Raw genomic sequence first — 24,146 nt, 5'->3', positions numbered from 1 at the left:
TCTGGAATCAATAAAAATATATTTAAAAGCAAACAAACAAAAACCATGTAAGTGTAGGCCTCATACAACTTGTATTAGACAATGTAGTCTTTTCAGTAAACACTTCAGAAACCAGGTGTGTTTTCAGGCAATTCTGTTTTCTCTTCTCTTTTACATCTTTGTGGATGTATGATTCTGATAATACAGCCTTGTTTCAACATCTAGAATTCGCCAACTAATCCTGAGCTTGGAAATATGGCATCAACTGTCCTCCAAAGCTACTATATTTGTTCCTCTCACTGGAGAGTAGTTTTAGAGGTCACAGGTACTCTTCTACAAATTAGCTTGTTCCACATTTTGACTGGAATTTGGCAGGATGGCAGCAAAACTCTCCAAAAGTATAAATCACGGTAGGGACAGAACAGATAAAGCCTCCTTTAAAAAAATGTCCATGGATTCTTATTGCTATTTCCAGTTCACTTCTATTCAAACAACTTCTTTTTTACTTACTCTAATAGAAAAATTTAGTCATCCTTTTTTTCCCCCACTTTTTGAACAACTACTTTTTCTTTTTTAAATTAATGTTAATTTTAAAAAGCTTTACATTATCATACCAAATCAGGGCTCTAAATTTCAGTGTTGACTCCCAAACCAGAAGGCTCCCTATCTTATTTTTTTTCCTTGACCCTCAGGCCAGCCATCCTGAAACTGGCTTCACAGTGTGCAAGTCCCATTGATTCTTTGGTCTACACGGCCTTAGCGCAAAATCTGTAAAGAAAAAAGCCTCGGCCTTCTGCCAGGAAAACACCAAAGAAACGAAGAGCTCAGTACACTCAGAGTGTTAGCATGTTTGCTTAATAGAAGATAATAGTGCAATGTAGATTATGGACAAGTACCACTCCTCAAAGTTTCAAAAAAAAATCTGTCACTTTTCTCCATTTGAACTCCCTGACTTGAATTTGTTTTACTTTCCCTTCATATTTTTTCTTCCTCTGGTGCCTTTGTATACTTATGGGACAGAACTTTAAGTGGAAAACTGTAGTTTCACAGAGCCCATGGGTACATACAGTGGCCTGTACCAGCTCAAGAGTCAACTGTGCACATCTTTTCCCAATTCTGCATTCAGAGACACCATGTTCATAGCTTGCAGTCACCCACAGTAGAAGTATTTACACCATGGAAATTGGCAAGTGCTGTAAATCAGGACTTTTTAATCCAGAGAGTCTATTGTTAAGCATTTACAGAACAACTCTGGACACACACCTCAGTTTTCCCAAAATCAGTCAAAATGTCAGGACATGCTATCAATTAACATCTAGAATTATCTGAGTAATATGCCAAACATTATGGTTGAGAATTCCCACTCAAGAGGTCTATATAAAATAGCTTTGGGAGCTTTATATAATTCCTGCAATTGTCACTGCATAACATTCCCCAGAACTAACCCTTAAAAGACAAAAAATACAGCCTGGCGGCATAGGTCAGTGGTTGAGCACAGACCTATGAACCAGGAGGTCACAGTTCGATTCCTGGTCAGGGCACATGCCTGGGTTGCACGCTCGATCCCCAGTGTGGGGGCATGCAGGAGGCAGCCAATAAATGATTCTGTCTCACCTGATGTTTCTCTCTCTCTCTCTCTCTCTCTCTCTCTCTCTCTCTCTCTCTCTCTCTCTTTCTCTCTCTCTCTCTCTCTCTCCCCTTTCCTCTCTGAAATCAATATGTGCATATATGTGTGTGTGTGTGTGTAATAAAATAAGACAGTGACTTGATTTTTAAAAAAGACAAAAAATACAATTAGATTAATAGTACGTTTTAGTTATAATATCCAAGGCACATTACATTTAGTTATCTATCAGTTTCCAGAGGGTTTTATTTCCACAACAGACAAACATAGAGAATTCAGTATTGTCTAGTGATTAAATTCCCATGCTGACATCCAATTCTTTACATGAATGAATACATGCTATGCTCTCTCCTCCCCAACTTTACACTCTGTATAACTGTGTACCTTCTGGACGATATGGAGAACAGAGCCCAGCAAGCCTGAGTATGGGGTCTGGCTTTGCCAAAATCTAAAATGGACGGAAGAAATATTGTCTCCTTGTTGAGTCTGAGTGGGGCTGGCCCACTAGTCTGTCATGGCACCCCTGGTGTTATTCCCAGGACTGTAATGGCCTCAGATAACTCATCGTTGGAAATTGTTTGCAGTAGAGGTTCTCATTTTATTGTTCATTTAGCACCTTAATTTAGGCAGGAGAAACACTTCTACCTGAAGGCTCTGTGTAGCTGAATTCCCCTGCCTTTTCATTGCCACTTCAACAGAGGATGATGGCCTGAGCCAGGACACTCAGGCCTCGCCCTCCAGCTGCCTTAGGACAGTACTTGGCCAGATCCCTCTTTCCGAGGGGTTGGTATTCTGAGCTATGTTTCATCTGAATCTACTACACTTCCTCCCTACTCTCTGCCATTTCTTCTAGCCCCAGCCCCACACCTTAAACAGGACCTCCTCTCGCATTGCCTCCATATTCTTACTTGCCCCTTAAACTCGGCTGGGTCTGCCTGTGCTCACTGAAGGACATAGGGCCATGCCTTGGTAGAGCTTCAGGAATAGGCCAGTGTTTGGCTACCCTGGCTCCCAGCACAAGACTGCTCTGGATGCCCCCTTTCTCCTTTACTTTGCTCCACCTAACATCCCTCCACATTCTACAACATTCTATTATCTTCTGTGTTTTCCCACGTATTACTAAAGGAAGGCTGGGAGAGAGGGGGTATTCTATATATTCCCCCTTTCCCCCATGTCAGAAACCTGCAGGAATCACAATACAATCCAGATCCAAAACTGACTCGGAACAGATGTGTTTGTTTTCTAAGACTTGTAACCTTGGAGAGATGCTAGGCTTATCATCAGTCCCCCACTTATCTCTCCAAAAACATTGTGTCTGGCTAATATTGTTGACCATTTCCATATAGCTTTTAATTTCTATTATTTCTTCAAGCCAGTAATTATTTCAAGTCTTCTTGCTTTCCAAGAGGACAGTTATTTCTTGGGTAACCTTTTATTTTGTTGTCATTTTTTAAATTCTCTTGCATTACAGAGAAAGTGTGAGATCTTAAGGTTTCTGCTTATTTGGCAACTATAGCATTGTGAGTCGTTCAAATCTTGCATAGGGCATCATATTGCAATTACCATCTACTATTGCTTTTTATATTTTTCATCTTGTTTTCCAAATTTATCTACTTGGTATGGGTATATCTGATTCACTTGTTTTACTGCTGTTTAGGATTTTATTTAAATATACGATTATTGATTTATTCATTCTCTTATTGGTGGACATTGATTAATTTCTTTCTATGTCTCTCTTTTTTTCCCAATGGCAAACCATGCTTCACTGAACAGATTTAAACTTACACCAGTATCTCCTTTTTCTATGAATGCAAGTTTTCTCCAGGATGGGTATTTAAAATTATAATTTCTTGTTCTATACAATATCCTGCTTTACTAGCATCCACAGACTTCACCCCAAATGTGCTGTAGAAGTTTATAAATTCTCATTGGTAACTTATGAGAATTTTCCCCACATCTTTGCCAACACTTGAAAATTTTTATCTTTTGCCATTATGATGGTTGTACAATATATTTTTTTTGCACATCCCTGAAGAAGGATATATATCTTCATATTGAAGAAACTTGGGTCCTAAGCAAAATAAATAGAAACAAGTCCATAGTGAGTAACATCATAGTGAAATTTTAGAATACCAAAACCAAAGAAAAAAACATTTTTAAACAACCAAAGGGAAAATACAATTTACTTACAATGGAAGGCAAGTAGAATGATAGCAGATTTCTCATTGGCAATTATAGAGGTCAGAAGACAATAGAATGATATCTTCAAAATGCTGTTAGGGGAGAATAAAATCAGTCAAACTAGAATTCTCTATTATTCTCTTGGTGATTTTATCTGTACATTCTCTATTGGACCTCCCCCACCTTCTTCAGAAATAGATACTGTCCCTTGACCAAAGGGGTGGGTAGGTGTCTGAAGCTGGGCAAATCCTAGAACCTTGTGCCTTCTGGTCACATGATTGTCAAGAGTAGGCACATAAACAAAGAAAGAGGACAGATATTTCTTGGGTAAGCTTTTATTTTGTTGTCATTTTTTTAAATTCTCTTGCATTACAAAGAAAGTGTGAGATCTTAAGGTTTCTGCTTATTTGGCAACTATAGCATTGTGAGTCGTTCAAATCTTGCATAGGGCATCATATTGCAATTACCATCTACTATTGCTTTTTACATTTTTCATCTTGTTTTCCAAATTTATCTACTTGGTATGGGCCTTCCATCTCCACACTTTGAATATACATTTTGTTTGTTTTGGCCCCTTGCATCTGAGAGTCCAGTGAGGAAGCTTTTCAAGGAAGAAAGAAAAACTGATGCTCAATGCTACCAGCTCTTCCTTAGGACTCCAGCTATTCTATTATTAGGACCCCAATAGCTCTCCAAAGGGAAACTTACACTAGAAAAAAATGGAAGGCATCACATGAGGAACTGGGTTCAAAAATTTGACTGAGGACTTTCGGAGATTTGAGACGATGCAAGTAACAGCGAATTAAACCTGTAGGTGAAAGAACGTTAAGGAGATAGGTTCCGCGATGATACAACCATCCTAAGGCAGGTGAACACGCCTGTAGGGCATAATGGCACCAGGCCATTTGGGGAAGTGAAGAAAACCAAGATTGGAGAGACCTGGAGCCAGAACACACCTGGCTGTAGAACAGCAGCCCTATAATGGGCCATTCACAGTTACCTGACAGTGGGGACTTGCCTCAGTCAAAGTGGTGTTGGTTTGGGCAGAATCTGTCAGCACCTGGAAAAAGATCTGCAGAAGGCAGTGAAGACTGTGAAGCCCGAAGCAATAAAAGTGTAGAAAGACTGATAGCAGCTCTGCCAGAGATCTGAAAGCCAGGACGTTTTGTGAACTTAGGTTGTAGAAAGACAGATGAGTGAGGGAAAGAGATGGAAGCCAGGAGCTGAAAGAAGGATGGCCTTTGGAGGGCATGCAGGACCCTGGAGCGAAGAGAAGGCTATGGTCTGCCCCTAGCTGTTCCTGCCCTCCCAGCACTGCCTACTGAGATCAGTGAGCAAATCACGGAAGATCTTTGGTTGTTTAAGAAGCTGTGGCTTAGAAAAATAATGGAGTTGACATTCTGAATAAATATGTTATGCAGCTGAAACCACTTGATCTTTGCATCAGAGGAGAAACCCCTTAGGGAAAGAAACGGACAGGATTATTTTTAAAATAAAAAGTTAGTTGGCAGATTACCATAGTAAGAAGATGAAAAGCCAGGGAAATCAGATGGTAGCGAAATCCACATTGCCAGGAGTTGAATAAAGACACACATCATTAACATTACAAGCTACATAATGAGGTGTCAGCAAGACGTCAGCTGTGGAGAAAAGTTGGAAGATGATGCCTTTTTTTTACTTGCAGCCAAAGCTCTGGTTGAAAATAAATGCCATATCTTGCACCTGACAGTAGAGATCCTTAATGATCTCCATCAGAAAACTCAGACTGTTCAAGGGCCTGACTCAGAAAGCTTACAAGACAGAAGAGAAAGAACAGAAGCTGTTGGCTGCAGAAGAGGGTGTTTCTGGAGAATTTAAGAAATGGAGGGTGAATGACAGTGAAAACAGATTATGTAAAACTCTGTTGGATCACCATGCTGGGAAAACACACAAACAAAAATGCCCAGGACACCAGGCTTTTTTTTCTTTTTGATGCATCAAGATTTCTTCCTGTAGAAAAGAGAGGTGCTGCCTTCCTAAGACAGAAATTGCAGGTAGCAAGCCCAAAGATTGTTGTACTTCAGAGATTTCAGAAATAAACCCAAATCCAACAAGATCTACTAAATAACTCCCATCAATAGGAGGTTCTGGAAACCAGATGGGCTCCCATGAGATATTCTGATGAGTACAGGGGCACTGTACTCCCCACGGTTCCTTTCACCTTTCTTTACTATGGAAGATGAATGCCTAGAAGTGAATTAGCTGTGAATGGGCTTGTACCTGGGTACAGGGATATATGTGGTGTCAAGAAAAACCTTAACCTCTAATCTGCATGCAAACATTGATGAAACACTGCCGGAATGTCTAGTGGGTCCCACACCCTCTGATGACACACTACCCAACCCTCCTTGATGGTGGACACAAGAGGGATATCGCCATTTCATCATTAATCAAACAGATTTGCCTGGGTGTTAGCGTAGGGCTGTTCATGGACCACCACCTTGGCCAAGGGACTTTTTCAATATCTGATGAAAATATCTACCTCTAGCCCTAGCTGGTTTGGCTCAGTGGATAGAGCGTCAGCCTGCAGACTGAAGGATCCCAGGTTCGATCCCGGTGGCTTCATTAATGAAGAATGGCCCAAAGAGCTTGCACATTCTACAGCAAGGGCTGGTTGGGCTAATGCTGATGAAAGTAACGTCCTATCTTTATCGGGAGCATCTGTCATTAACTCAGCACAGAAAAGACTCCCAACCGCGATCAGCCACCTTCTCAAACGTGGACCCAGACACTCTTTCTCATGCTTTCTTCCTGGTGGGCTTGCATTCTGTCTAAAGGAACCTTTAGAAACTTAAAGCCTTTCGCCATAAGAGACTACCTTCTTTCTGGACCCTAATTAGTTGAGATTATCTATCTTTCTCTCTCTCTACAAAATACTTCCAGCCTATGGGGTCTAGAGAGAAGGCCATCAGCTTCTCCAGGTGCCAACCCTGGGCCCCACAGGCTTCCAGTCTCAGGTTATAAAGAAACTATTGGGAGAGTTTATGTGCTTCAAAGCCCAATGTGAATGTTACTTTGGTAATTAAATTTAACACCTTTTTAGAGCTTAGTTTTATTATTAAGAGATCTTTTATGAGCCACATTATTCAAATCTGCTATATATTTTATTTGCTATGAAGGCTACCACTTAAACTCTAGTCTCTCGTTTTCTCCACTCTCCTCAAACCCATTTTATGCATTATTAATGTAGTTTATATAGTTAATGTAGCATATGCAACAGAAATGTTGAGTGCCATGTTGAGTGTAATACTTTTCATAAAATTTTTTGAAGTATAAATATAATTATCAGGAATGTTTGTTCACCTATGCTCTTTTGCTCAGTCACACACTGGATAAACCTAGCCAGTTAACCAATGGTCAAAACAACCAACTTTGTGTTGGCAAATTGTTTCATAAGCGGAAATAAGTAACCCAAACCTATGATGTAATTCCAAATAGTATACTCTTCAATTCAGTAAATCATTCAGAAAATCACTAATATAACTATTCTATCAATATTTGCTTTCAGTCATGAAAGTGGAGACTGTCAGATTCTTTTACTCCAGTGGAACCATTTAACTATATAAAATTAGAAATCAACATAGACCCTAAAATCTGCCTTAGATGATGTGGAGGTGTGGCCAGGAGCCCGCGGACTTCACCTCCCTCTCATCTCATAAGGTGGCATCTCCAAGTATTCCAGGCCTCCACCAGCTCAGATTGGAAACTTCTAGGTCACAGCATTATGGCAGCAAGGTCAAGGTCACATTTCAATGGCCACGGGGGCCATGACCAACCTCTCCCATTTACAAATGCAAAACGCTGTGTGTTATAAGATGGATGTATACTAGTAGCTTATGCTCAATAAAAAAGAAGCGTGATCTTTACCCAACATTCCTCTGAGTGTGTACCTGTCATAACAAATCAGAAGAGCAAGTGTGAAAAATCTCTCCAAATTACAACTGTACACCCTACTGTCCAGCCGACAGAACCACCTTTGTCCATTAAGAACATTTCATTAGCCCTAGCTGGTTTTGGCTCAGTGGATAAAGTGTCAGCCTTCGGACTGAAGGGTCCCAGGTTTGATTCCAGGCAAGGGCACATGCCCGGGTTGCAGGCTCAATCCCCAGTGTGGGGCATGTAGGAGGCAGCCGATCGATGATTCTTTCTCCTCACTGATGTTTCTATGTCTCTCTCTCTCCCTCTCCTTTCCTCTCTGAAATCAATAAAAAATATCTTTAAACAAAAGAACACTTCATTGTATTTCCACAGAGGTAGTAAGTCCTCTTTAATAGTGTTTTTAATGGGCCTGACACATGTGCTATGGAGTCAGGCAAGAAGCCCTCCTAGGACCCTTCCAGGGTGAGTTCCCACATCCCTCTGATGTTAGAACAGCAGCCAGATGACAGTCCGCAAACTACTGTCTCACGGAACAGCCCCATCTGGCGGTGAGCTGTCAGAAATTTTATAGCTTCCCAGAGTGAAGGCTTCCTCATCATTCTTTATTCCTTAAGAAGATTAGACTCTCTCTTGCTCCAACTCTTCTTTTTTTAAAAAAAAAAATATATATATATATATATTTTATTGATTTTTTTACAGAGAGGAAGGGAGAGGGACAGAGAGTTAGAAACATCGATGAAAGAGAAACATTGATCAGCTGCCTCCTGCACACCCCCTACTGGGGATGTGCCCACAATCAAGGTACCTGCCCTTGACTGGAATCGAACCTGGGACCCTTCAGTCCGAAGGCCGACGCTCTATCCACTGAGCCAAACCGACCAGGGCCTTGCTCCAACTCTTCTGAGACCATATGGGTCTCAAGTTAGATCGGGGATTTACATCTAAATATGAAGTTGTAGGCAAGGACTTAGTGGCAAAATATTGCCTTGAATTGTAAATTAATTAACTCATTAATTAAATTCACCGGGGCAAGGTTTTTTTTAAATAAGATTTCAATAACCTGAGATAAAGTGGTTTCTCCTCCACCATTCTTATCTCTGACCCCAATACCAGCACCCCCATTGTTGACTTCAAGAGAAAATCAAAGCCAAAGGTGAGAAATGACCCAAGCTCCTGCCACTGACCCTGTATGCCCATCAGACTCTACTCTCCTTTTTTTCTTCAATTTTTTCCTAATAAAAAGGTGCCGCTGGCCCTAAACCGGTTTGGCTCAGTGGATAGAATGTTGGCCTGCAGACTGAAGGGTCCCAGGTTCGATTCTGGTCAAGGGCATGTACCTTGGTTGTGGGCACATCCCCAGTAGGGGGTGTACAGGAGGCAGCTGATCGATGTTTCTCTCTTATCGATGTTTCTAACTCTCTATTCCTCTCCCTTCCTCTCCTTAAAAAATCAATAAAATATGTTTTTAAAAAAAAGAGGGAAAAAAAGGTGCCTCTGAATCCATGCCTAATCCCCTCATCTGTTCCCTGGATTCCACCTCCCACATCCTCAATTCTTGACTCTATCAATTAATCTCCTCCTCCTTCTTCATGCACCCTCTCTGCTGCCTTCTTCCCAGCGGCATTCCCCATGCTCAAGTGTCTCCTGAGTTCATGAAAAATTCCTGCTCTTGCCCTATCCTCTGCTTCCCTTTATGGTCAAGTTTAGTTGAGGGAGTTACATCAATCTTCATGAATTCCTGTTCCTCACCTTCCATTTGCTCCATACAGAGGGTGCCCTACAAAGTCACCAAAAAATTCCTTATTACTAAATACAACAGACATCTTTGATTCCTCAATAGTCTCTAAATTTTAAAAAAATTGTTCCTATAAAAAAACAAACAAACGAACACCCATTCAATCAACAAGTATTTATTGCTTTTACTAGTGCTGGGAACTGAGGATGTAGCAGTAAATGGGTCCTGGCAGGCCTGGAGTCTACGTTAGGAAGGAAAGGGAGCCAAGCAATAAACAAGTGAAAAAGTGAACAAGATAATTCCACAGGGTGATAAGCGCTGTAAAGACAAACAAACTAGAGTGATGGGCTAGAAGGTAACCATGGAAACCACGCTGAGCGGAAGGCACCAGTGCAAAGATCTTAGGCCAGAGCCTCACAGGCAGAATGAACAACAACAGTACAAGTACAAAAGGAGAGAACAGAAAGAAGGCAAGAAAGTGTGGTCTTCCTCAGTAGGGAAAGGGCATCTGAGTCCCAAGCAGGGTGAACCAAGCCTGGATGAACCATAAGCCTTTTACCCTTATGGTCTGGGGCCTGGCTCCACATCACCTCCAGACCTAAGAAGAAAAGTGTGGGGAGGTGGGGAGAATGGGGGAAGTATCTACTGCTTGCATCTTTCACCCTTCCATCCCAACATATAAATCAGCCAAGCTTGGGCTTCAAATAAGCTGGGGTGGCTTCTGGAATGGAGCCTGCTGGAGCCTAGAGAGAGATTGATCCACTCCAACCCTCTCCTTCCACCTTCCAACTCTGATGTAAGGAAAGTGGCCAAGAGGGGCTCCTCTAAGGCTACTGCTTGGCATGCAGTGGAACCCTAAGTCAAAGACAGGCCCAGAAGGGAGTATATTAGAGTTTGTTTTTTCAGATGATCAGCTTACGAGGTCAGGGTCCTCAGGGGACATGGATCCAATGTGGACTTGTATTTGTGCGTGGGAGAAAAAAATGAGTGCCCAAAGATGATGTTCTCCAAAGCCAAGTTCCCTAACAAACACACACACACACACACACACACACACACACACACACACACACACACTCACACACTCACACACCAATCCACAAGGTGACCTGAGAGTCCTTCATTTAACCATTTAACCTGTGGACACACTCCCTCCCTACAGCATGTGTATGTGTGTAGGGGGTGTGGTGGAACCAGGGTAGATGGGGGCAGGGGAGGGTTACTTCCTATGGTGGTGATAGAGAGCCCATACTGACAACAAAGTCCTTCCCAAGAGTCTAGGGCAGGGGTCCTCAAACTTTTTTTTTTAATATATATTTTATTGATTTTTTACAGAGAGGAAGGGAGAGAGATAGAGAGTTAGAAACATCGATGAGAGAGAACCATCGATCAGCTGCCTCCTGCACACCCCCCACTGGGGATGTGCCCGCAACCAAGGTACATGCCGCCCTTGACCAGAATCGAACCTGGGAGGGACCCTTCAGTCCGGAGGCCGACGCTATATCCACTGAGCCAAACTGGTCAGGGCCTCAAACTTTTTAAACAGGGGGCCAGTTCACTGTCCCTCAGACTGTTGGAGGGCTGGACTATAGTTTAAAAAAAACTATGAACAAATTCCTATGCACACTGCACATATCTTATTTTGAAGTAAAAAAACAAAACGGCAAAAACACCCGCATGTGGCCCGCGGGCTGTAGTTTGAGGACGCCTGGTCTAGGGCTACAGGTAGTGGGAGTAAAACAGAGAGCAGAGATGGGCATTCAATCACAATCCTGCACCATTATGATTGGGACCAGTCCCTCCCACCCCCCATCCCACCTTCAACACACCCTTACATGGCCTCCTACACAGGAAGAGAAGTCTTGGGCTGCTTAACCTCCCCTAACTCACCTTTCCCACCCACTTAATTCTCCTCTCCCCAAAGCCAAGCTCCTCTTTTTTTTTTCTCCTGATCCCACTGCAGTATCAGAGAGAAATGTGAAGGGGACCAGCTAGGGAGAGAATGAAGGGACCAGGCCTCAATCCTCCCCAGGAACTGGGCACTATTTCTATAGCAACTCTCTGAGCACACGTTCTGGTCCTGTGAAAGTGCCCAGGGGCCATCTGCCCACTCAGGGAAGTGAGGAGGTGGGAAAACACTATTTCCTGCTTCCCATGGAGGGCCCATCCTAGCAGCCCGGTTTCCAGGACTCTCCAGAAGAGGGGATGGGAGCAAGGCATCATGGTTGAGGCCAATAACCTGCTCAAAGCAACACAATTTGCAAAGCAATGGATTCTGGAGTTGAGACCATCCAGATGGGTTGACAAGCTCAAAAGCAGTGCCTTCGAGTATTTTCTGTCACTCAGGCGGGGATCAGGAGGAGACATTCACAAATTCCTCTGCGAGGTTGGAGACAGGGGCCTGGGGAGTGGCAGGGGCTGCTTTCTCACGCCTTTTCTCTAAGCTTCTGACGCAGTACATTGGCTACATGTGGATGTAGACCACTCTGACCCTCCCTGGGAAGATCTTTGCAGGTCTAGATTATTTGAGAGCCTATTATCTTACTCTGAGAAGGATGTGGATCTTCCCCAGAGCCAACTACGCGTCTGACTATGGGCTAGTACAGGGAACTCACTACAAAGAAGAAGGTCAAGGATCTAAACAGGATCAAGGATCTGCAACAGGATGCCAGGGACAGAAAGGAATAGGGGTTAGAGGCTAACACATGGGCTGGCATTTAAACCATCCTGATCCAAAGACCCTGGGGGCCAGTGCACATCCTGGGGAGAAAGGACTGCAGGTGAGACCAATAGAGCCATGCCCTGAGTTCTGGAGCCCGTGGGGCGCCACTGGGACCCACCGACTGGAGCATAACACAGAGATGCCCCTCTCACCTCCAGGCAGGCTGCCCGGTGGCCCTCCTGCCATGGAGACCTTGGGCATCAGCAGGTGTCTGCCTCTGCATTGTATTCGGAACCGGCGAGCTTGCCCAAGGGCATGTGGGTCAGGCAGCAGTATGTCCAGGAGCCAAGGCCATCCATTCACTTGAAACTCCTCTTTGGTTACTTCTTCCTTGGGGTTGGCTTGCTCCTCCTTCTCAATCTGGTTTACAAAGAGAGACAGAAGAATCCATGACCCTGGTAAGAATCCATGTGACTCTGAATTTGTAGACACTACCTTTGAGGTTATTTGTCTTCTGGAAAGTCATTAGAGTCCCTCTCTTTAATTTCTCAATTCTGATAGTACCTGGCTAAAATAATATTTTTTTCCTGGCCTGATCCTAGAAAAGATATTCTTTAAAGGTCTTTCTATTTTTATGTGCAGCAACTATTTCTTTTCTATTTAATCACTGCAGATAAATTTTAAACACAGAAAAACACAAAGGAAATCAAAATACCACCCCACTCCTATGGAAAAAAAACAAAACAACTAGTCACACTGCCCAGGAATGTAAAGATGTGAGTGTACACACATATACACATAGGGCATATGCACTCACATTATAAAATTGTGACTATATTGACATGTTCCCATTTTGATGGGGACCAGACTGTATTCAAGAAAATAAACAACACCCAGGAAAGATATTGTGAAAATGTGGCCCCAGACAAGCACTGTTTGCAAGCTTATTCTCCATAGTATGTTAATTGCAATTAATTTAGACAGCAGAACTTCTTGTGACCACCTTTGAAATGAGACTGTCAGTTTCAGATCATCATCCACGTTTTTAATTTAAAAAAGAAAACAAAACAATAGCAAAGATGCATATATCAGAAGTGTGCCATACTTTTGCACTACGGACTGAACTTATGGGAATCACAGCTTTTCCTATAATTTTATTTTAGACCTAAAATTCATATTAACAATAGCATTTTCCCAAACCCCAAATTATATATCAAGCTAACAATGCGGGTGCCCTTCAGACAGGATTAAGGATAAATGAAGAAACAATTTGTTGAAATTTGCAGAGTGAATTGTAGTAGCCTGGGAGGTTGGAACACATCCCTTGAAATTGGGGGAGGGAATCTTTATATTTTCTGGATTGCCTCTATGACTTCCCACATGAAACAGCCTTTTCATATTAGAGCTCCACGCAGATCCTGCTGAATATAAAACCCTGGATGAGAACAGTAGCCTAGCATCCCACAGATCCCAGGCATCACCCTGTGCCGGTACCACTGCAATCAGCCACTGTGGCATCTTAGAAAACATGAGCACCTAGTTATGTAACTGGCACTTTACTGGCAATGGCCGCCACATCGATGGCACTGGGGATGGCCAAATTGTGCAGCCACAGCCCCTGAATTCGATTTCAACACGTGGGAGCACCTGAGTGGAGGAGAATCTGCTAATAGTTAGGTTTAAATGGCACAGTGTATCCATTAAGTAACAGTTCTAATAACACCCACCTACCTAGCGCTCTAAGATCCTACACTAAGTACTTTACCATGATAAATAATGAGGTAGATTACATCCTCATTTTACAGATGGGAAAAAATGTGGTTTTGAGAGAATAAGTAACTTGGACCGGCATCAGAGCTCAGATGCAAACCTGATGCCAGTGACCCTGCCCTTCCCACTGTGCCAGACTAGGTGTATTGATAGGTCTCATTCAGTCAGTAACATCAGCCAAGCCCCGAGTCGGCCCTGGAGACATGAGTGTAAGACAGAGTCCCTGCTCCTGACTCATGTACACGCCAGCAGGGGAGATAGACTGTATGGTGTCTGATGTGTAGCAGTGGAGATACCAACTGAGCCTAGGGAGGGGGTGAGCATCTCCTAAGCAAGAAATATGAAGGCTGTGCCAACGCTCCTAGCCACTGACAAGCATGATGATTCTGCAGACACAGGAGAGAGGTTCTCGGCTTACATGAAATAGTTTACGCATCATCCCCATTGACCAACTCAAAATAGGCCCCAAATTCTAGTAGTGATTAGAACCTCTTTGTGTTTTAAATCCAAAACACATTCATGCCCATTCACTAGTTTAATGATAGAGCATGTCAATCAATGAACCATGAGGAAAGATTAACCATATCTTAAAATGAGAATATGAAGAAAGTACAGATATAAAGCTACAACCTAACCCAAGTACCTTATTTGGTTGAGCTCAAGCCTTTGGACTTTAATCCCTTTTAGTGATCCAGAAAGCCAGATTATCAAGGACTTAATCTTGTTAAAATAATTCTCTAAAAAACAAATGTTCTAAGTGAAATAGCTTAGGTTTGCATATAATTAAGCATACATATTAAAAAGTAAAAAACAAAATTGTCTCTATTCATAGACAAGATTGTCAATGCAGAAAATCCCAGTCTATCCCCCAAAAAGGGTAGAATAAGTGAGTTCAGCAAGATCACAGGATACATGATCAATATACAAAAATCAATTGTTTTTATATACTACCAATTTCAATATATTAATCAATTTTTTATATACTAACAATTTCAATAGCACTTTTATAAACTACTTAGGTATAAAACAAAATAAGTGCAAGATCTGTGTACTGTTTTAGGTATAAAACAAAATAAGTGCAAGATCTGTGTACTGAAAATAAAACAAAAAAAAAAAGCCTAAATAAATGGAGGGATATACCATGTTAATAGATTCAACAGTGTTACTACTTCTCCCCAGATTGATTTATAAACTCAACACAATCTCATTCTAAATTCTACCAAGATATATTGTAGAAACTGACACAATGACACTAAAATGTATATGGAAAAATAGAGAAACTTGAATAGCCAAAAACAATTTCAAAAATGAAGAACAATGTTAGGTAATTCACACTAATGGATTTTAATACTTCCTTTAAGGCTACAGTAATTAAGTGTGGTGGTGTTGAAAGGAAAAATATATAAATTAACAGAACAAAATAGAAAGTCCAGAAATAAATTCACACGTTATGGCCAACAAATTTTCAACAAAATTGCAAAAGTAATTCAATGGAGAATCTTTTCAACAAATGGGGCTGAAATAATTGAAAATGAATATGGAAAAAAAAATGAACCTTAATTCATGCCTTACACCATTTAGAAAAAGTTAACTCAAAATGGATAGTAATGTAAATGTAAAACCTACATTTTTAAATTTCTAGAAGAAAATCTTTGTGACCTTGGATTAGGCAAAGAATTCTTACATATAATACAAAAAGCATAACCCATAAAAATGATAAATTGGACTTTGTAAAATTTGAAACTGGTTCAACACAAGACACTGTTAGGAAAATGAGAAAGCCAGCCACAGGCTGGGAAACAGTATTTGCAAAACATATATTTGTATATAGATAAATTTTATAATCTCTCAATACAATAATAAGAAAATAAAAACCCACTTTTTAAAATGGGCAAAAGAATGAGCACACACTTCACCAATAAATGGTGGATGATATACAAGCTCATTAAAGGGTTCTCAACATCATTAGGAAAATGCAAAATTACACACCTATTAGAATGGATAAAATTTTAAACACTGACATACCAAGTGCTAACAAGAATGCAGAGCATTGCACAATGCTGGTCAGAGTACAAAATGATACAGCCACTTTGGAAAACAATTTAGCATTTTCTTATACATTGAAATATACAACTGCCATATGTCTTAGTCATACCAGTCCTAGTTATTTACTCAAAAGAAAAGAAAGCTTATGCTCACATGAATGTTTATAGCAGCTTTATTCATAATCACCCAAAACTGGAAAAACCCTAAATCTCCTTCAACTGGCGAATGCAAAACTATGATAGGTACATCCATACAAAGGATTACTATTCAGCAATCCAAATGAAAGAACTATTTATTCATGCAACAATGTGGTTAATCTCAAATGCATTATGCTAAGTGAAAGAAGCCAGACTCAAAAGGCTCCATGCTGTATGATTCCATTTATACAACATTCTGGATGAGACAAAACTATAGACAGAAAAAAGATGAGTGGTTTTTCAGGAGCTTGGGGGTTGATTGCAAAGGAGAAGTATGAGAGAATTTTACGGGTGATGAAATATTCTATATCTTCATTGTGGTAGTGGTTGTGTGCATATAGCTATTTTCTGAAAAGGTTGTGCATCTTAATAAACCTGACATATGTGGGATGTGTGTGTGTGTGTGTGTGTGTGTGTGTGTGTGTGTGTGTGTGTAGGGGTTGTGTGTATTACACATGCATGCACATGCAAGACCCTGGAGGAGACAGGAGGAAGGAAGATCACAAGTGTAGCTGACCTGATCAGAAAAGTGTGCTTTGTCCTCTGAGGCTGAGGGGAAGCATTTAAAGACAAGTGTATACCCTGATAAACGTGTGAGGGCTGGTGGGCAGGCTAGCCTGGAGAGGGACTCAGGCTCATCCATTTGTGGTGGCACCAACCCACAAGGCTATAAGGCTTTTCCTGGCCATGCTCAGCAGCCACAGGCTCAGCAGTTGGGAAACTGCAGGTGAGTCATCAGTTTGATGTAAGAGCAGGGATTTGTGAGATGAAGGTAACAAGATACGGGACAAGAGGATTAAGGCTATTGGAGGGAGACTGGTTAACCATGTGGTCTAGGTTAAGGACATGTGACCTGGGAGGAGCTGTCTAACTGGGGGAACACACAGCTGCCTAACCCAGGCCTCTGCATAGGGACTACCTATGATGTGCAAAGATGCTCTAGGGACCACCATGATATGCAAAGGCCTGGTCCTGAATGGGAAGGAATTTATGATTTATGGAGAGCAGCATTCAGGAGTTCAATCACCCAAACTCACAAAAGCAATAATGCAACCTGAGAGGCAGGCAGGGCAAGAGCCTGATCTGACAACAGAAGCTCAGGTCTCTTCCCTAACGCTGCTGTTCCCTGGGAAATGATTGGCGAATTTCTGATTTTGTTCGGCTGATAAGACCAAAGATAGATTATTACCAAGGCATAAACAATGAAGTGAAATTAAGCGTAATATATGCTTGGATGCAATTTTTCCACAAACATGTAAGAGAGAAGTTCTTTCTAAGACATGACCACAAAGCCAATGTTATTGTCTGGGGAAATAGAGGGAGGGCTCAGAAAAGGGACTGGGAGGGCCAGTTTATCCAATCCTGCACGAAAGAAAGAATGCTCCATGGTTTTCTAGAAGGAAGGACAAAAGGAAGACAAGTCATGTCATAGAAAATGTCTGGGATGTTTGGGTCCACATGACTGAAGAGCAGGCAAGTCCCCGCCCCCCCCCCCCCCCAACCGCCTGGACCTTAGCAGCTGCCACAACACCTGGTTCTAACGATACACACTATCCAACCCCTTATAGTAACTGCTCATGGAAGTAAATCCTAGCTTGTCAAGTATATGGGTTTATGTTGCACTAGAGGCCCAGTGCATGAAATTCGTGCACTGGGGGGGCGGTGGGGGGGAGGTGTCCCTTAGCCCGGCCTGCACACTCTTGCAGTCCAGGAGCCCTCAAGGGATGTCCGACTGCCGGCTTAGTGCTACTGCGGAGGCAGGAGAGGCTCCCACCACTGCCACTGCACTCGCCAGCCGTGAGTTCTGGCTGAGCCTGTGGGAGCGTACTGACCACCATGGGGCAGCTCCTGCATTGAGCTTCTGCCCCCTGGTGGTCAGTGCGCATCATAGTGACCAGTTGTGACCATCTGAGCACCTGGACCAGGGACCTGCATCATTTCCCTTGATTGCCAGAGCCTAGTTCAGTGCTGTAGACGTGGTCACAGAAAATAGGCTTGGAAATACATATGGAAATAAATTGGTCCTCCAGGCTTCCTGTGTGCAAGGCTCAATTTGGTACAGGATACGCTGTGAACAAATGAGTCAAAGGCACACACAGCCCTGCCCGGTAACTGGCCCCAAATCAGTCACTCACAGCCACAACTGTTTCCAGAAAACCACAGATCCCGCTCTCAAAAGTGGAGCCCCGAAGAGCTAAAAGCAGCTCAGCCCAGGAAACTCTTTAATGCTTTCACTTTTAGAACCATAATGTGTCACCTTCCACATCACGGTAATGTGGATCGTTGATTTATGGGAGATATAGGTCAGTTTCCCAAAGTGAGAATCTGTGACATGCTCCCCAGTTGCATACTAACTCTGTAAATACCATGTGACATGCACACAGGGTACTGTGCTATGAGGGGCTGGGCATCAGAGTAGACATGAGACTCTCCAGTACAATTAAAACCCACCATTAACTTATAAAATAGGCTCATTTACAAATATTAAAAGGACTAAAAGTTGGCCTGCCATGTGTGTGGGCAGGGAGTATATGGGAAATCTCTGTAGCTTCTGCCCAATGTTACTGTGAACCTAAAATTGCTTTAAAAAATAAAGATTTAAAAAAAAAATGACCTGCCTAAGATGATGCAGATGAAATGTGCCTCTCTGGCTCACCTTTTCTCTCTACATGGATCCCCCGCCTTTTACCCTCTACTCATCCCAGCCTGATCACCTCTGTGCAGCCTCGGTGAAGCAGGGCCCTGCTCCAGACTCCTGTGGCCCAATGTACATACTGACTGTGACAATATTAGGACATTTACGGTATACCCTACACTACACTGTGACCAGCTATTCTCTTGTTTGGTCCTAGTGAAACACACACACACACACACATAAATGGCTTGTTCATTGCCATGCCCCTTCCTACAGCATGGTGTCCGGCATTCTATAAGTATGGAACCAAGTTTGTTAGATGACTGAGTGACTGAGTGAATGAATGAGATTATCCCTAGCTGTTTTGGCTCAGGGAATAGAGTATCAGCCTGCAGACGGAAGGGTACGGGGTTTGATTCCAGTCAAGGGCACATGCTCGGGATGCAGGCTCAATCACCAGTAGGGGGCGTGCAGGAGGCAGCCCATTGGTAATTCTCTTTCATCATTGATGTTTCTATCTCTCTCTCCTTCTCCCTTCCTCTCTAAATTAAATTAAATACATATATATATATATATATATGAATAATTGAGATTAACATTAGATGAAGTGTGTTGGGAGGATGGATAGACAAAATGGCTGAACCTCTGCTTTACACATACCCAGATATTCTTTAGAGTGACCATTCCTCCTTCCTCCAAGGCACAGGAATCCAGAGCCTCATCTACTCAACCTGTTACTGTGGTCAATACTCTGAACTGATAAATTAATCACTTCCAGCTATACTAGACCATGGAAACTGCCATCTGAGGTTCTGTGTCGATGGCATGTATAAGGAAAGCAGAAGCCACACTAGGTACTTCAAACAGGGGATTTAATCCAGGAACTGTCGGCATAGGCTTGGAAAGGCTGAAAGAGGCCCTTGAGATAACCCAGATATTAGTAAACACAGGAAGCAGCTACTAACCTTAGGGCTGGGGGAACACAAGGGAAGAGATGGTGTTACCAGAACCTAGAAGCTTTGATGGGGGACCCCCCACGGCTGGTGCCTGGCCCTCTGTGGGGGCTGCTGCGTGGCGGCTGCTTGGACTTCTGAGGGGGGCGCTGCTTGGCTGGTGGTGGCCGGACCTCTGGACGGGGTCGTGGCTGACGCTCAGACCTCGGAGGGGACCGTGGCTCAGACCTCGGAGGGGACCGTGGCTTGGCTGGTGCTCTGACCACCGCGGGGGGTGCAGCTGGCTGGAGCTTGGGCCTCTGGGGGGACGTTGCACGGCGCCTGGTTCTGAGAGGGCCAAAAGAAGCTGGAGGCTGGAGCCATGGCTCTCCTCGGCTGCTTAAGGGATGATGCAGGAGCTGGAACCAGGGAGGCAGGCCCTGCTCCCCCTCCCACCTTCCAGTCTCCCTCTAGCACCTTCCAATGGCAGAACCTAACCGGGATCCGACGGTCAGGGGACTGGGGGAAGAGCAGCTTGCAGAGTCCCAGCCCCAGCATCACAGAGTAGAGTAGAAAGGTCGGGGTACGGAGGTCGGGGGGTGGCTTGGAGCTGAGAGATGACAGGCCAACGCCCAGCCCAGGTGCTGATCCCTTACCTGGTCCTCTGGCAGGCACAGCAGATCCAGTCCTCTTCTTGCTTCTGGTAGAAGCAGCCACTTTTGCAGATGCTGTATTTCCGGTCCACAATCTCACGTTTGGAGTTGAGGAAGGTGAATGGCGGGCAGCAACGTATGCTGAACTGCTCGGAGAACTTCTGGTTCTTGGAGAGTCTGGGACCCTCCTTACTCGTTTTCTGACTCATCTCACTGGGAATCATCCATGCAGGGGAGGTGGGGAGACAGAAAACAGCAGGTCAGGTGAGAGAGTGTTCTACTCAGGAATGCACTCCCTGCTACTCCCACCAGAGCTGTCTTATGCAACAAAAACCTGAAACATCAAGTTCCTGCCCAAGTATGGAGAACAACTAAATTAAAGGTTGATTAATTTTTTGGGTGTTTTTGTTTTGTTTTGTTTTCTGGAAATGGACTCTTTTTCCCATGTTTAGTGATCCACTTAAGATAGAAAAAGATATTACAAAGCCAAACATTACTGAGCACCTAGTGTATGGTGGTCGCTTTATATATGTCACCTCATTTTTATAACATACTAGAGGCCCGATGCACGAAATTCGTGCACCAGTAGGCCTTTCTCCCCCTGGCTGACAGCACCAGCTCCTCTCTGGCACCTGGGACCCGGGCTTCCCTCCGGCCCCAGCTATGTCCGGAAGGATGTCTGGTCTAATTAGCATATTACCCTTTTTTTATTATAAATGGCATTATCAACAAACTAAAGATGAGAGAAGCCAAGAAACATGACCAAGTTCATAAAGCCTGTAAGAGGCAGAGGATTTGAACCCATGCCTCTAGGACTCCAAAATCCTGTGCCCTTTGACCAGGTCCAGCACTATCTGTGCCCCCTGTGCTCAGCCCTCCTCTCCCAGCAGCAGGGGGCCAGGTGCTGGGCCCAGACCGGACTTTGGGGGACTGAGATGGGCCCAGAGAAAGGATAAGTCTGCATAGATGTGCATGGGTCCTGGGCTGAAAAAGACTGAAAGTTGGGGAAAGAGCTCAGTGAAGAAGGAAAGGTAGAGAATGGCATTTGGAGACCTCGCCCAGTATGCATATGCAGCAAGGACTTCCCCAGCAAGCAAGAAAGCTCCCAGTGGGGAACTAGAATGTAAACTCAGGGAGGGTCCTAAAGGGAGAATGACAGACAGGTGCTTCCCTCTGCTCCTCCACCACCTGGCCTTAGCAGGTTTTAAAATCTACATTCACTGTTGAAAATAAAAATATTTTGGATGAATGGAAATAACAAAAATTCTGCCCAGCTGGCGTGGCTCAGTGGTTGCATGTCACCCTATGAACCAGGAGGTCATGGTTCGATTCCCAGTCAGAGCACATATAGTTACAGCCCCCTTTATAGTTTATATATTTTCATCTTCTCTCGTTTTGATTAATCTTGCCAGAAGTCATCTCCTTTATATTCTTTTCAGAAACAACTCTTGGTTTTCTTGCTTTTCTTTGCTCATTTTTTTTTCTAGTTCATGAATTTCTGTATGCATTTATTATTTCTTTTCTTCAGTTTTCTTTACATTTATGTTCTTGTTCTATTTCTCTATTCTTGAATCAAACGCTTCTCACATAGGCATTTATGACTGTAACTTTTCCATTAAATACAACGTTAGTTGCATACCACAAGTATTAACATAAATCATTTTCACTTCATTTTAAATATGGATGAGTTCTTGGATTCATCAATCCTCTTTAAAAATCTGTTGTAAAATTTCCAAGTGTATGGAATTAATTTTGTTATACTGACTTCTAATTCTACTGCATTCTAGTCAGAGAAGAGTGTATATGATCATGACTCTTTGATATTTGTTGAGATTTGCTTGATAATGTCCTAGTATATATTCAGTATTGTTCCACGTTCCACATGTGCTTGAAAAAAATGTGCATTTTCAGAAACAATTTGGGTTACCTAGTGAAGATAAAAGTATGCACAAACTACAGGTTAGCCATCTATTCTTGGGCACAGCAGCCACCTTGGATGGTGGCTCAGCCGTGCAGAGGAAGCCTCAGGGTTGAGCACAAAGCCTGGAGGAGCCCGGATCCGTGGTGACGGTGCAGCTGCTGTCCTAAACCTGGACTCTTGAACACTGTACTCCTCTACATGAGACAATTCCTCCTCAAAGTGGACAGGAGTACCTGAAAGTCCTCATGGCAAGGAGGAAGGGGTGGCTGGTCTAGGTCATGTCCTCTTCTGCTAGACTCTGTCACAGAGTACCTGTGTGGTCTCACCTGGCCCCTGGCATGATTGACACATTACCACTTACCACGTGACCCCACCAAAGCCTTCTATTGTGATCCAGCTGTCCTCTCAGCCCCTCCACCTCCACTCCAGGTAACTTACGGTTCCCACGCATGCCATGCACTACCTATGGGGAATCAAGAGCCCTTTCTTGGGGCCATTGGCCTAGAGAGCGCTCCCCACCCCCCAAAAAAAGCTGTGTGCTCACTCGTGGGCCACATTAGATGAGGGCAGGCATCCCCCAAGGACTGGCAATCTGTCCCCACTATTCCTGTTGAAGTGTGGCAGCAGGACCCACCACACACACTTTCAAATCTGTCTGGACGTTTCTACCGCACCATACCACCCCCCCGCCCTGATTTTGAGGTTTCATCTGAAGAAAAGGGAGAACACGCTGTCTGCCTCCTTCAGTTTCTCTCTTCCCCCCGCCCCATGAATGTGCTCCACAGTACACAGAATTCTTCCACAAACTCCCCAAGTGGAAAAGGCGTGAGTGAAGGGGGCCATGCTCTTCCCAGGCCTTTCCTTCCCTTTCCCCAACTCCTTCTTATACCTGGCCATCCCTTCTCACTGAAACCACACGCCACCTCTCTGCCTCCCAGTGATTGGGGATAACTGTAAGGAAAAGATGGGAGTAACCGGAAACCGGCATTTTCAAAGAACAGGATGGAATGTCTAGCACTGAAAGCACTGGTATTTCAAAACATGAAGAATTAACCTCAAGTGCTTAAAATATTTATAAATTTTTAATGAATTTCTGTTAGATCTTGCCTCCATTTCACAATGTAATATTTATTCTCTGAAAATCAAAGCCCTTGAGAGCAATAAAAGCAGTTAACCTTTCATTCTCTGAGAGGAGACAGAAATAAAATATAGTTACAGTAATAATGCATGAATACGGGTGAAGATAGTAAATGGAGTTTTACTAACTGGTAAGCATAGGAGGGCAGCTGGGATAAGTGATTTTTTTAAAAAAAAAGACTTAATTTTGCATATTACACAGAATCAGGGGATGGTCTTTCAAGAAATTGACAGAACAGAAAGACTGAAGCATTTATAACTCTATATATTTCTTAAAACCAGACTAGCTTATTAAAGGCAAGACTATAGGCAAGGGAATCCTAGCATTTTTATAAAAACACAATGTAAGCAGTAAGGCTTTGATTTTATTTAATTATTAATATTTTTATACTTGATGAATCATGGAAGTAATAGGTAGCTATTTGAAGAACAATTGAATATTAGGCAGCCATTTTTAAAGATGCTTATGAAGAGGTTATACTGACATAAGAAAATATTTCTGTAATATCAAGTGAAGGCAGAAGGAAGCTAGACTATTTCTTTTTTTATATATATATTTTTTATCGATTTCAGAGAGGAAGGGAGAGTTAGAAACATCAATGATGAGAGAGAATCATTGATTGTCTGCCTCCTGCATGCCCCCTATTGGGGATTGAGCCTGCAACCTGGGCATGTGCTCTTGACCGGAATCAAACCTGAAACCCTTCAGTCCCCAGACCAATGCTCTATCCACTGAACCAATCCAGCTAGGGCTAG

At 43.1% G+C, this 24,146-nt stretch overlaps 1 protein-coding gene across 2 annotated transcripts; it reads right to left on the bottom strand.

Moving 5' to 3' along the window:
* Positions 1–1,814: 1,814 nt before the first annotated feature.
* On the bottom strand, positions 1,815–20,541 carry MOBP (myelin associated oligodendrocyte basic protein; the record flags this gene model as incomplete). Of its 2 annotated transcripts, XM_079794789.1 has the most annotated exons (5): positions 1,815–3,674; positions 3,794–3,876; positions 12,312–12,519; positions 19,713–20,027; positions 20,336–20,541. In XM_079794789.1, the coding sequence occupies 2 exons, from the start codon at positions 20,539–20,541 to the stop codon at positions 19,748–19,750; spliced, it is 486 nt and encodes a 161-aa protein (XP_079650915.1). In that variant the 3' UTR covers positions 1,815–3,674; positions 3,794–3,876; positions 12,312–12,519; positions 19,713–19,747. The 2 variants fall into 2 exon arrangements, with proteins under 2 accessions (XP_079650915.1, XP_079650916.1); XM_079794790.1 differs by lacking the exon at positions 19,713–20,027.
* Positions 20,542–24,146: the final 3,605 nt, after the last annotated feature.

This window comes from Cnephaeus nilssonii (genome assembly GCF_951640355.1).
Source record: "Cnephaeus nilssonii genome assembly, chromosome: 17".
NCBI lineage: Eukaryota > Metazoa > Chordata > Mammalia > Chiroptera > Vespertilionidae > Cnephaeus > Cnephaeus nilssonii.
This window is presented reverse-complemented; position numbering and strand designations above follow the sequence as displayed.